We start from the raw sequence: 14255 nt of genomic DNA on the forward strand, positions 1-14255 counted from the left end.
CAGGGTTGTTGGTGCTTGATGTAATGATTTATGGAAAATAATTTAAACATTAATACATATTGTTTTGTGATATACATTGTGTATGTTGTATATATTGTATTCCAAATTCCTAGTAGAAACTAGAGAGAACATAGTACAAACTCTGATTATTATTTTCCAGTGCGCTTTGTTTACAAGAATGGTACTATAGAACCAGAAGGCATTTGAAGCATTTCATAAAGAGAATAACCAAATAGACTGTGTTGGCAGTGTGGGCATTATTGGAAAAAAATTCAACATTGTATAAATGAAAATTTAGACAGTCGCAGGTTAATTAAGGGCAAACAATGTTGATATGTTAAAAGAATATTGTTGTCTAAATTGATTTTCTTAAGAGGTACTGACGAGATTCAATGGACAGTATTTCATTTGATGCTGAGTGCTGCACTAAATATTTTCACCTGGTAGATTAAATAAAAGTCTCCGTGATTCAAGGAAAAATAAGAAGCTTGTTTAAAACTTGTTCAATGGGCAAAAGCAAAGGGTTATTGTTGTTAGAAATTGTAGTGATTGGAGAAGTGTGTGTAAAGTGTCTGATGGTCTCAGTATAAGCCTTATGCTCCTTATGGTACAGATCAATCACTGAACTGAACTATAGGAGCCAAAATTAAGAAGTTGGTTGAGCATACAAATTCTAGTACTGGGATTAACATTGAAGTGGGAATTACTTGACTGTAGAAAGTTGTTATTGGCCTGCTTTGGTGGACGTGAAAGTTATGAATGCATTTCAGTCTGGAAAGATGCAAGGAAATGCATTGCAACAGTCAAACAAGGCAGAATTGTAAGATACTGTGATGTAGAGTAGCCAAGGATTTTGGAATGCAAGTCCACAAATCTCTGAAGGCAGCAGAACAGGGGTAACTAAGGTGATCAAGATGTACATGTTGTTCACCTGCTTTTATTGGCTGAGGTATAAGTACAAGAGAGAGTGGTCATATTAAAACTGAATGAAACACAGTGTCGCAGCAGGAGTACTGTATGGCAGGCATGCTGTGATGACATTCAGCTACAGAAGACATAATTGTAATGGTTGACGAGTTTGTTATGCAGAGTGTCTCTTTAGACTGTGTTTGGTTGCAGAGTTCTCCATGGGGAAAGCACCCAACAGAGATGGCAACATCTAATATATCCTCTATGAGATGATAAGAGAAACTACAGGATCCAAGTGATCTGTTAATACAAAGAGGATGTGCTACTGATTGCCAACACTAACCCACGCCAACAGTGCTACTCAGGATGCAGGTGCGAGCTCTACATTTCAGTACAGAGGCTGAAGTACTTGCACTGTCTGGTCAATAACAGTCCTCACAGGCAATGTCTCCACTCTGAACAGAAGACAACCCTTTGGCGCAAGAGCACTGCAGAGACCAGGGGTTTGGACCAGCCCCCAGCACATCAGCATGCAGCAGTTGGGATGGTGTGGGTTCACTCCAGATTGCTAGCACCGTGACAGGGAGGTAGAGTTTGGGTCACATTTCTAGTAGCCTAATGTGAAAGCAGAGGTTCACTCTAGTTTCTCAGTGCAGTAGGGAGACAGGAATTGCTTCATGTTTTTGACATACCAGTGGAGAGGTAAGGTCTGTCTTCAGTTCCTGATGTTATCACAACATTCTGCTTGTTACAGTACTCAAGCACAGATTTGATACTTTAATTGCACAATTTCCCTTTTGCATTATTTCCACCCTATTTATCTGATATTACCTGCTTTAGAGAGAAGTCTGAGTTTATTAGCATTCTAAAACTGAAAGAATATTTGCCTGATCCTTTCATTTGGAAATGCCTTTTGAGCACACAGCAAACATATTGGAGCCAGATCACTATTTACATGATGATTTGTTACTTTGGTCACACTGTCATGCCACAGGGGTCTGGAAGAAAGACTTGTGTTTACATAAGCAAATGCTTCAAGATTATATTTTCATCTTGCACCTTCTTTGAAATGTTCAACACTGAAACTGCACTCTCACAATATAATAGAATATATTTCAGTCAGTTTTTTTTTGGTCAGTTTTTAGTTCACCCTAAGTTATTTTGCTGAAAGAAAATATTTAACATTAAATATCATGGCACTGTTGATCAGAGTTAGTGTTACGGCTGCAGAAAAGGAGGAAGACATGGAAGATTGTCTACGGAATCTCTGTGGTGGAAGTTAGGAACAGGAAAGGGTCAATAACTCTAATAGGTGTCTTTTATAGACCGCCCAATAGTAACAGGGATATCAAGGAGCTGATAGGGAGACAGATTCTAGAAAGGCGTAATAATAAATAACAGGGTTGTCGTGCAAGGAGATTTTAATTTCTCAAATATCGATTGGCATGTCCCTCGAGCGAGGAGTTGAGATGGGGTGGAGTTTGTTAGGTGTGTTCAAGAAGTTTTCTTGACACAATATGTAGATAAACCTACAAGAGGAGAGGCTGTACTTGATCTGGTTTGGGAAATGAACCTGGTCAGGTGTCAGATCTCTCAGTGGGAGAGCATTTTGGAGATAGTGATCACAATTCTATCTCGTTTACCATAGCATTGGAGAGGGATAGGAACCGACAAGTTAGGGAAGTGTTTAATTAGTGTAAGGGGAGATATGAGGCTATCAGGCAGGAACTTGGAAGCATAAATCGGGAACAGATGTTCTCAAGGAAATGTACCGAAGAAATATGGCAAATATTCAGGGGATATTTGTGTGGAGTTCTGCAGAGGTACATTCCATTGAGACAGCGAAAGGATGGTCGGGTACAGGAACCGTGGTGCATAAAGGCTGTTGTAAATCTAGTCAAGAAGAAAAGAGCTTACAAAAGGTTAAAAAAAAACTAGGTAATGATAGAGATCTAGAATATTATAAGGCTAGCAGGAAGGAGGTTAAGAAAGAAATTAGTAGAGCCAGAAGGGTCCATGAGAAGGCCTTGGCGGACAGGATTAAGGAAAACCCCAAGACATTCTACAGGTATGTGAAGAGCAAGAGGATAAGACGTGAGAGAATAGGACCAATCAAGTGTGACAGTGGAAAAGTGTGTATGGAACCGGAGGAGATAGCAGAGGTACTTAATGAGTACTTTGCTTCAGTGTTCACTACGGAAAAAGATCTTGGCGATTGTAGGGATGACTTACAGCGGACTGAAAAGCTTGAGCGTGTAGATAGTAAGAAAGAGGATGTGCTGGAGCTTTTGGAAAGCGTCAAGTTGGATAAGTCACCGGGACTGGACGCAATGTACTCCCACAGGCTGCTGTGGGAGGCGAGGGAGGAGATTGCTGAACCTCTGGCGATGATCTTTGCACCATCAATGGGGATGGGAAAGGTTCCGGAGGACTGAAGGGTTGCAGGTGTTGTTCCCTTATTCAAGAAAGGGAGTAGAGATAGCCCAAGAAATTATAGACCAGCGAGTCTTACTTCAGTGGTTGGTAAGTTGATGGAGAAGATCCTGAGAGGCAGGATTTATGAACGTTGGAGAGGCATAATATGATTAGGAATACTCAGCATGGCTTTGTCAAAGGTAGGTTGTGCCTTATGAGCCTGACTGAATTTTTTGAGGATGTGACTAAACATATTGATGAAGGTAGAGCAGTTGATATAGAGTATTTGGATTTCAGCAAAGCATTTGACAAGGCACCCCATGCAAGGCTTATTGAGAGAGTAAGGAGGCATGGGTTCCAAGGAGACATTGCTTAATGGACCCAGAAATGGTTTGCCACAGAAGGCAAAGAGTGGTTGTAGATAGGGCATATTCTGCATGGGGGTCAGTGATCAGTGGTGTGCCTCAGGAATCTGTTCTAGGACCCCTGCTCTTCGTGACTTTTATAAATGAACCTGGATGAGGAAGTAGAGGGATAGGTCGGTAAATTTGCTAATGACACAAAGGTTGGAGGTGTTCTGGACAGTGTGGAGGCCTGTCAGAGGTTACAGGGAGACATTGATAGGATGCAAATCTGGGCTGAGAAGTGGCAGATAGAGTTCAACCCAGATAAGCGTGAGGTGGTTCATTATGGTAGGCCAAATATGATGGAAGAATATAGTATTAATGGTAAGACTCTCGGCAGTGTGGAGAATCAGAGGGATCTTGGGGTCCGAGTCCATAGGACACTCAAAGCTGCTGCACAAGTTGACTCTGTGGTTTGGAAAGCATACGGTGCATTGGCTTTCATCAACCGTGGGACTGAGTTTAGGAGCCGAGAGGTAATGTTGAAGCTATATACGACCCTGGTCAGACCCCACTTGGAGCACAGTGCTCAGTTCTGGTTGTTTCACTATAGGAAGGATGTGGAAACCATAGAAAGGGTGCAGAGGAGATTTGCAAGGATGTTGCTTGGATTGGGGAGCATGTCTTATGAGAATAGGTTGAGTGAACTCGGCCTTTTCTCCTTGGAGCGACGGAGGATGAGAGCTGACCTGATAGAGGTATAGAAGATGATGAGAGGCATTGATTGTGTGGATAGTCAGAGGCTTTTTCCCAGGGCTTAAATGGCTAGCACGAGGGGGGACAGTTTAAAGGTGCTTGGAAGTAGGTACAGAGGAGATGTCAGAGGTAAGTTTTTTTACGCAGAAAGTGGTGAGTGCATGGAATGGGCTGCTGGCGACAGTTGTGGAGGTGGATACGATAGGGTCTTTTACGAGGCTCCTGGACAGGTACATGGAGCTCAGAAAAATAGAGGGCTATGGGTAACCCTAGGTAATTTTTAAGATAAGGACTTGTTTGGAACAGCTTTGTGGGCCAAAGGGCCTGTATTGTGCTGTAGGTTTTTCTATGTTTCCATGTTAAACTTGTGAAATGTTCTTTTGCAGGCAATCATTTGTGGCTTTGCAATAGCTTCTGGAGCTGCACAGAGATTGGTGTATGGTTATGATAGTTATGGAAATATTTGTGGTAATAAGAACACAAAAATCAAAGATGTTGCAATGAGTGGTCGTGATCTTACAGACCAAAAGTAAGTATGTTATAGATACTGGTATTGGTTTATTATTGACACGTGTGCCTAGGTACAGTGCGTTGAATTAGAATGAGGTAAAATAACAACAATGCAGAATAAGGTATAAAGGCCACCATAAAAATACGGTACAGGTATAGGGTTGTGCAGGACGTCCATTCCGGAGCCCTACAACAGTGGGATGGAAACTGTCCTCGAGTCCAGTGGTACATTCTTTCAGGCTGTTATATCTTCTCAGTGGGAAAGGGTATAAGAAAGAATGTCTGGGATGACTGGGGTCTTCGATTATACTGGTTGCTTCTTTGACACAGCAGGAAGTACAGACAGATTCCGTAGAGAGGAGGCTGGTTCCCGTGATGTGCGGAGCTGTATCCGGAGCTCTCTACATTTCACTTTGCAATGTCGTAATTTTGTTCAAAAAATTTTTGCAAGTGTGCTTTAATATTTCTTTCTTACTTTCCTCCTTTTCCCCATGCTCTCCACAAAAAACACAATGTGCAGATATGTCTTGTTCTTTGAACCATGCAACTGGGATATTCAGCAGCTGAAAATCATCTCAGTGGCATTGTGTGTGACTAAGTGTCCAGATATGGATCTTAACACATTTACGGATGTTCAAAATTTTGCAAAAAATAATGGTAAGTCCAAAAGTTGGTAATGGGTGGGACAGGAATAAGGACAGAAAAAAAGTTTAAGAATTATTTTTATTTGTGGTCTCATCATTGCTTTAGCATTCAAACTGCTCAGAATAATTGAATATCAATTTAAAACAAAATGAGTATTTCAATATAAGTGTTTTATGACCAGGCCTTGGGCTACATACTAAATTTCTGTCTAAGAATTTACCATTTCTAGCTCTTGTGTCTTTGTTATATATTCCTTTTCAGCATGTGAATTTCTTGGACAGGTGTATGTCCTGAGGGTAAAGAGGAAACAAAAGTGGTACTTTACCTGTGAGTTCCAGAAAGAATTTGATAAGGTCATTAAAAATAAAACCATGTGGATTAAAGATTAGCCAGTTTACAGGAAAGACAGCAAGCGTAATTGGGTCTTTTTCTGGTGCTAAAGGTATAATAAATAGTTGCTCACAGGGTTTAGTGCTGGAGCATCAGCTTTTTACTGATGTCTTGCATTAAAGCACTAAGTGTATGGCTACTACCTAAGTAGTTGAGCGATTGAATAGTTTGAAGATGCTAATAGATCTGAGTGTGCTGTTGCATGGTGTGAATTGAATGCAGAGGTGTGGACTTTGTACTTTAATTATATAGGGCATTGGTGAAACTCGAGTACTCAATTGATAAATGTGTTGGAAGCAGTTTTGTAAACTATACAGGGTTAATGAATGGAAAGGTGGGTTGTATTATGCACAAAGGCTGAATAAGCTAGGTTTATAATAATGAAAAAGGCCTGAATTGAAAGATGCAGACCCTAGAGATCTTGACAGAAAGGATCTAATGTTTTTGAAATGAAGTCTGTGTTTCAAAAAAATAGGAAGTCAGCCAATGACAATTTAAGGGAAGACATCGTTTTTCCCTTGTGTGTTGAGTGGTTATAACTCTATTTTGAAGGCAGATGTAGAGCATGAGAGATTCTGGGTAGTTGTAATTAAAGAATGAGTTTTCAATTTGGCATCAGCTGTGAACACATTAATGGTAGACCAGACTCAAGGGGGCTAAGCTTTCTAGCCTTGCTTCAGTTTGCCCATGCATATGATTCTTTAATTGAACTAATAGCTTACAATGTACAAGTTTACAATTTTTTAAAATCCAAATATAATGGTTAGTTTCTGTTTAAAAAGTTCTAATTACAGTGCCTTGTAAAGTTATTCAGCCCCAACCCTTTGTTCAGATAAATGAGTATTACAACCAGGGATTTTGATCAGTTTAACTGAGAATTTTTATTTGTGAATCCCATGCCAAAAAATAGGGAAATTGAAAGCATGAGAAACTAAAAATTCAAAGAAACTGAAATGTCAGCAGTTCAGAAGTATTCATCCCCTTTTGCTCAGTACATAGTTGAGCCACTTCTCGCAGCTATTACAGTCGATGGTCTTTTTGGAAAAGTCTCTATTAGCTTTGCACAACATGATGGAGCAAGATTTTTGAAAAGTTGCTCAAGCTGTGCCAGGTCATCTGGGGAGTGCCAGCGGATAACAATCTTGAGTTCTTGCCAGAGATGTTCGATCAGGTTAAGGTCAGGACTCTTGACTAGTCCAATCAAAGAAATCAATCTTCTTCATTTGAAGCCTCTCCGTGGTTGCTCTGGCAGTGTGATTTGAGTCATTGTAATGCTAAAAGACGAACTTTCTTCCCAGCTTTAGCTTTCCGTCAGAAGCTGGCAGGTTTTTATCCAGGATCTCTCTGTATTTAGTAGCATTCATCATCCTGTCAATCCTGGCCAGATTTCCAGGCGCTGCTGCTGAAAAGAATTCCCATGCATGATGCTACCTCCACCGTACTTTACAGAAGGGATGGTGTTACCTGGCTGATGTACAGTATTAGATTTATGTCATGTGTACCACTTGGTGTTGAAACCCGAAAGTTCTACTTCAGTCTCAACCGATCACAATATCTTCATATATTTACAGTATCTTCGAAGTGATGGTTTGCAAAGTCTTTATGAGCAAGGATGTGCTTTTTATTTTTTTGGCTACTCTTCCATAAATGCCCTGAGAGATTGCGGAACCATGAATCCCCAGTTGTAGCTACTGACTTCTTGTAGCTCACTTAGAGTGGCTGCTAGCGTTAACAGTAGCCTCTCTTAGAAATGCCATTCTTCTTCAGTTCAATTTTAAACTAAGTTTTGAGGGAAAGCCTGACTGAGGCAGTGTGCCTGTGGTTTCATATTTTTTCCACTTTGTCATAGTGGATGATACTGAGCTTTGAGGTATGTTCAGTGCCTCTTAGATGGTCTTGTATTCTTCCCAGATTTGTGCTTCTCCATTATCATGTCCCTGACTTGTCTAGAATGCCCTTGTATCTTCATTTTGGTTTGGTCTGTTGAAAATCTCCCAATGCTGTTGGACTTTACAGAGAGACGGGGCATTTATTTTTATGAATTCATTGAAAACAGATGATCCTCCAGTTTTCTACATCAACAAATTTGGTGAGTTGGTAAAGTAACACCTATATATTACACCTGAGGAGCATTGTAATTACAAAGGGGGTGAATACTTTTTCAGCCTCACAATTTTGGTTTTAAATATTTAGTAAATTATTGACCGGTTTTAGAATTTTTCTTTTGATGTGACATGATGCACAGTATTTTGTAGATAAGCTCAAAATCCTATAGTCTATTTTATATTTAGACAGTAAAATTTGAAAATAGTTCTGGGGCTGAATACTTTTTGAAGGCACTGAATATTACTTGAACTCTTTTTGGTGAGCTACTTCCTTATCCTGCTGTATTTTTTGTATATAATTTTTAAAAAAAAGATGAATTTATTTCTCTTATAATCACCTTTGTGTCTTCTTATTTTGCTCCTGCTTGTTTTTCACACATTCCCATGCCATTATCATTCTCGGCTCTTTTTAAAACAATGTTTAAGGTTTGCATGGATATGGGAAGCAATCTGGCTGTAAGTGCAATCCGTGCTTTAATGTTACATATTGAAAGGGAAGCAAAGCTATGTGATGGTCTTAGAATACAGGTAAAATTAATTTGGTAAATTGGTTTATTATTAACACAAAATAATCTGCAGATGCTGGGGTCAAAGCAACACTCACAACACGCTGGAGGAACTCAGCAGGTCGGGCAGCATCCGTGGAAAAGATCAGTCGACGTTTTGGGCCGGAACTGTCGTGACGAAGGGTTCCGGCCCGAAACGTCGACCGATCTTTTCCACGGATGCTGCCCGACCTGCTGAGTTCCTCCAGCGTGTTGTGAGTGTTGGTTTATTATTGTCACATGTACCGAGGTTCAGTGAAAAACTTGTCTTGCCTACCATGCATACAGATTAATTCATTACAATAGTGCATTAAGGTAGTACAAGTAAAACAAAAACAGAATGCAGAACAATGTGTTACAGTTACAGAGAAGGTGCAAGATCATAACGAGGGAGATTATCAGGTCAAGAGTCTATCATATTGTTCTATAAACTCAGCTTAATTTTGGACCACACCATTGTTACGAAGGCAGTATGAAAATAACTAAAACAAAATATACAAAACTAATACAGTAGTGGCAACTATTTGGCACATGTGCTTAACTTCCAAACACATATAGGTTAGACCTTGAAATGAGTTCTTCCTACCCACATAGGCTGATAAAGAACATCACAAAATCATGCTTTTCCAGCACTGATCAATTTACTTGTGAAAATCTTTCCTCACCAAGCCTGGGAAAAGCACTCAGACGTAGTTCTATTCAGAGCATGGCAACTCTTTATTCTACTCTACCCGTGCAAAATAACATCACCGTTTTCTCTTAAAGGCTCAGGCAGCTATTTTAGCATTACTAGGGTAAATGTGTAAGTGCAGTTTAACAATAAAAAATCTTATTCAGCGGTCATCTGGTTACATATGTAATAACTGGTAGAATCTACCTTAGCAGCAATAACCTCCATCAAATGATTCCTGTAGCTGCTGATCAGACTTGCACAATGGCAAGTAGAAATCTTAGACCATTTCCCCAGGCAAAACTGTTCCAGTTAATCAATATTTCTGGGATATCTTGCATGAGCAGCCCTCTTCAGGTCATGCCACAGCATCTCAATTGAGTTTAGGTCTAGAATCTGACTTGACCATTCCAAAACACAAATTTTCTTCTTTTAAACCAGTCTGTTGTTGATTTACCCTTGTGTTTCAGATACTTGTCTTGTTGCATCATTTAACTTCTATTAAGCTTCAGGTGACAGACTGCTACCCTAACATGCTGTAAAATATCTTGATTCAATGTTCCCTCTACGATTGCAAGCTGTCCAGGCCCTGAGGCAGCAAAGCAGCCCCAAACCATGGTGTTCCTTCCAGCATGCTTCACAGTTGGGATGAGGTGTTGGTGTGCAGTACCCTTTTTTTTCCAAACATAGCAGTGTGCATTTCTACCAAAAAATTCATGTTTTTTCTCATCTATCCACAGAACATTGTCCCAGAAGTGTTATTGAACATCCAGGTGGTCTTTTGAACCTTGCAACGTGCAGCAATGTTTTTTTTGGAGAGCAGTGGTTTCTTCTGTTGGTGTCCTTCCATGAATACCATTCTTGTTCGGTGTTTTTCTTATAGTGGACACATGAACAGAGACTTCAGCAAGTCCAAGAGATTTTTGCCGGTCACTTGCTGTTACCTTTAGGTTCCTTTTCACCTCCTTCAATTTTGCAAGTTGTGGTCTTGGTGTTATCTTTGCAGGATACCCACTCCTAGGAAGAGTAGCAACAGTGTTGAAGTTCCTTCATTTGTAAACAAGAGAAAACCTGCAGATGCTGGAAATCCAAGCAACACACACACAATGCTGGAGGAACTCAGCAGGCCGAGCAGCATTTGTGGGAATAAAAGTACAGACGATGTTTCATGCCGAAGGGTTCCTCCAGCATTTTGTGTGTGTTCCTCCATTTGTAAGCAGATTCTCTTGCTGTGCACTGATGAACACTCAAGTCTTTAGAAATGCTTTTGTAGCTTTTTCCAGCTTCATGCATCTCTATAATTCTTCTAAGGTCCTCTGAACGTTGTTTTGACCGAGGCATGGTGCACATAAACAGATCTTTATGAGAAGAGCAGGCTCTGTCAGCAACCTAACTTGGTGTGCCTTTTTTATAGGGCAGGGCATCTCTGCAACCCACACCTCCCATCTCATCTCATTGATTGGAACACCTGAATTCAAATAGCTTTTGTAGAAGGCATTACTCCAGAGGTTCACATACTTTTTGAACCTAGACTGTGATTATTTAAATGGTGTACTCAGTAATGACAAGAAGAAGTACAATTGTTTGTGTGTTATTAGTTCAGGCAGATTGTGTTTGTCTATTATTGTGACAGATGAAGATCAGACCACATTTTATGAGTAATTAATGCAGAAAACTAGATAATTGCAAAGGGTTCACAGACTTTTTTCTCACAACTGTAAGTATAAGGAGCCCTTTTGTGCAATCCGGCGTGGATCAGGGACTGAGAGAGATGAAAGTTGTTTCCAATAAAACATAAACAGAAAATTCTGGAAATAATTAGCAGGTCAGACTATCTGTGGAGAGTAAAACAAGAGTTTTTTTATTTGATTTGGATCTGAAGGTTCGGTGGGCTGTGATAGCAATTTTACAGAGTTATTGATGTAGAGCAATGCTCTGAAGAAAATCTGAAAACCAAGAGAAAATGGAACAAGAAAGTTATTTGATGTATGTGGCATAAATCTTGGGATATCCAATATTTAGGTGATAGTTTAGCATAATGTAGTGTTGGTCAAGCATTATCAGACATCCCACCCTGCAAAAACTCATTTCAGGGAGGTATCACCACCATTTCAGGGAGGTTAGCACCCCCACCACCCCGCAATACCATATCCTGCCCCCCCACCGCCCGTCGACCTCCAAGGGTGTATGTAATACTTTGTTTAGTGATTTTTGTCTAATCTGTAAACCAAGTTGGGTATATGCAGCAAATGTGACATTAAAATATGTGCATATATTATATTATCATGTTTATTCTATTACAACTTTAAGCAAGTCTACGGGGAGTTTGGCCTCATCACGTAGGGCATCAATAGCGTAGCTCCTTAGCAGCCAGCCAGCTAGCTTAAATAGCGTTAGCTATGCTGTAATGACACCTGTTAAACTCACCGCAACATGTCTTTTACATTTTAACCCACCATGGGCAAAAGAAAAGTCACTGTTGCAAACAGTGCAGTGAGCAACACTGTCATTATTTTTGAGGTCGACTGTAAAGCCCGCCCACAGGGAAAACTGATAGGTCTACTTAGCACGGGTACCCAACATTTTTTGCACCGCAGACCGGTTTAATATTGACAATATTCTTGCGGACCGGCCAACCGGGGTGGCGGGGGTGTTAATCACGACCGGAATATAGGTGATAAGTCAATAGCATCATAACGTTTTAAGTAATGTTTGGATATTAAACACACAGCACATATTTTCCCTGTATGAACATATAAAATCATTGTAACACACCAATATCGCTGAATCAGTGCGAGCCCTGGGCTTGTTTCCCTTCAACAAGACAGTCCCATCAAGGGGTGATGGGAGACAGCGATACTCGAAGGGGGTTCCTTATGTCCAGTCTATTCCGCAATTTAGTTTTTGTTGCATTCATTGCAGAAAACTCTGCTTTGCAGCGATATGATGTTGGAAATGGAAGCAACATTTTCCGTGCTTTTGTGGCTATCTCAGGATATTTAGCCTTGACTTTGATCCAGAATGCCGGCAGAGATGTTATGTCAAACAAACTTTTCAGCCCGCCGTCATTTACAAGCTCGAGGAGTTGATCTTCTTCCCGCGCTGACATGGATGACGCGCGCGTAATGATCTTGTGTGCGTTCAAGTTCAACAGTGCGCGACAGGGAATGAGGAAAGGTGCAAATCACTCATATCATTACATATCGCCAAATCATATTGTTTCCTCACAGCCCAGTAATTGGGGACCACTCTTAGCACGAAGAGAGACCAATCAGGATGCTCGCTCTCCCTCTCCCTCTCAAAAAAATCTACTTCCAGGATATTGTATATAATTTCCGGGCGTCAGGGAGCCACTATTGATATGCAGGAGATTCCCAGATCTTCCAGGAGAGGTGGGATGTCTGCATTATGAAATACCACATAATACTTGGCCTGAACATATTTTTGGTTTCTCTACTTTGCAGTATTTTTCAGCTAAAACAATTCAAATACTATCTTTTTGTCTGATACCTGTATTCTTAATATATTTTCCTTAAGATTTTAATATTGATTAGTTAAATCAGCATGACATTAGCTTAAATATTTTTTATTAGGAAACACCATGTTGTGTTTATGTTACAGGATCTCGCCTTTGCTTGTACGATCTGGATCCCAGTCAGTATATACCAAAAAATTCAAACTCCTGCCCTCAACTTCCTGTTAAATCAAGGTGAGGAAATTCAGATTAAACTGGAGAATTTTTTTTATTGTTAACTATAAGGCTTTTGTACAAGCTATGAATCAGGTATTTTATTCATTTGAGTTAAGGCTTGAGTAGTTTCTAATTCAAGCAATTATGCTTCATGCGTCATAAAACTTTAGAGTTGTACAGAAACAGGCCCCTTGTTGCCCTTTTTGCATATCTATACTAATCCCCTTTGCCTGTGTTAAGACAGTACCTTGCCTTGCTGTACCTTGCCCTTTCAAGTGATTGTCCTGCACTGTGAATGATTTTCTGTTTAATAATTGAAATATCTTGATATATTGTAAGTTCTTCTGTTTTGTTAAGGTGTTAATTCCTGGGTTTCTTCGCAATTCTGCATTATTTTTCACTGCTTGTGAGCAAGGTTATTGTTGCTACTGCTAAATGTAAAGTACCTTGGCCTAGAAATTTGATAGCCTTCTTTCAGACACGCACAATAACCTGTTCCCTAAGCATGCAAAATGTTGGGGGTAAGATTAGCTGCTTTGCACATTTGTTTTGCTATCCCATCATCACCATTTCTTTTAGACCATTGCCACGGTTTTGTGTGTGTGTTTTCTTATCTCCAGCCTGATACTTAATTTCTGCTATTTTATTCTTTTTGAAAAGAAAACTAATATTTTTAAGCTCAATACTTTTAACATCCTATGATCTTGTTTGGGAATAGTTCTATACACAATCCCAAAGATTCCCCAACCCCACTGATGCTCTTGTTTTTCTTCAGTTTTCAGTCTGATGTTTGATTACGCTATCATATACTTAAGTATGTTCCTCAGTTCGATGACTTCCCATTCCTTTTGCAACATTATTTTTTCAATTACTCTTAGTTTGCTGGATATAAGCCAATTGAATCAAATTGTGCTAGTGTGAAAAGCCAGCTGTCATAAGCAAACTGATTCTCCTGTCAAATCAAATGTGCACCTTTCAGTATGTAGTAAGAGCAACAGAATGCTAAAGGGCCTCCAGTTTCCTCTTAATTGATTCATAGAATATTATTGAATTTGTATGAGGAGAAATTAAACAGAATGGATCTATTTTCATCAGAAGTGACCTCATTCAAAGTATTTTTGTGATCTTGGCAGGCTAGATGCAGAGTTGAAATTTCCTCTGGCCGTGTGTGTCAAAATAAGTGGTAGATTGGAACAGATGAGAAGACATTTCCTCAATTAGAGAGTCATGAATTTCTAGATCTATGAAGGCTTAGTCAGTGAGTATATTCAAAAT

The 14255-nt window shown here is 39.9% G+C and overlaps 1 protein-coding gene across 1 annotated transcript in view; it reads left to right on the forward strand.

Moving 5' to 3' along the window:
• Positions 1-14255, forward strand: part of LOC140197765 (choline transporter-like protein 1) — a 95667-nt gene that overhangs the window by 39352 nt on the left and 42060 nt on the right. Inside the window, exons 3-5 of the mRNA XM_072258198.1 lie at positions 4811-4953; positions 5455-5591; positions 12911-12998. Coding sequence (XP_072114299.1) covers positions 4811-4953; positions 5455-5591; positions 12911-12998 — 368 coding nt within the window. The remainder of the gene's footprint in view (positions 1-4810; positions 4954-5454; positions 5592-12910; positions 12999-14255) is intronic.

Source organism: Mobula birostris, chromosome 5 (assembly GCF_030028105.1).
Source record: "Mobula birostris isolate sMobBir1 chromosome 5, sMobBir1.hap1, whole genome shotgun sequence".
NCBI classification, from domain to species: domain Eukaryota; kingdom Metazoa; phylum Chordata; class Chondrichthyes; order Myliobatiformes; family Myliobatidae; genus Mobula; species Mobula birostris.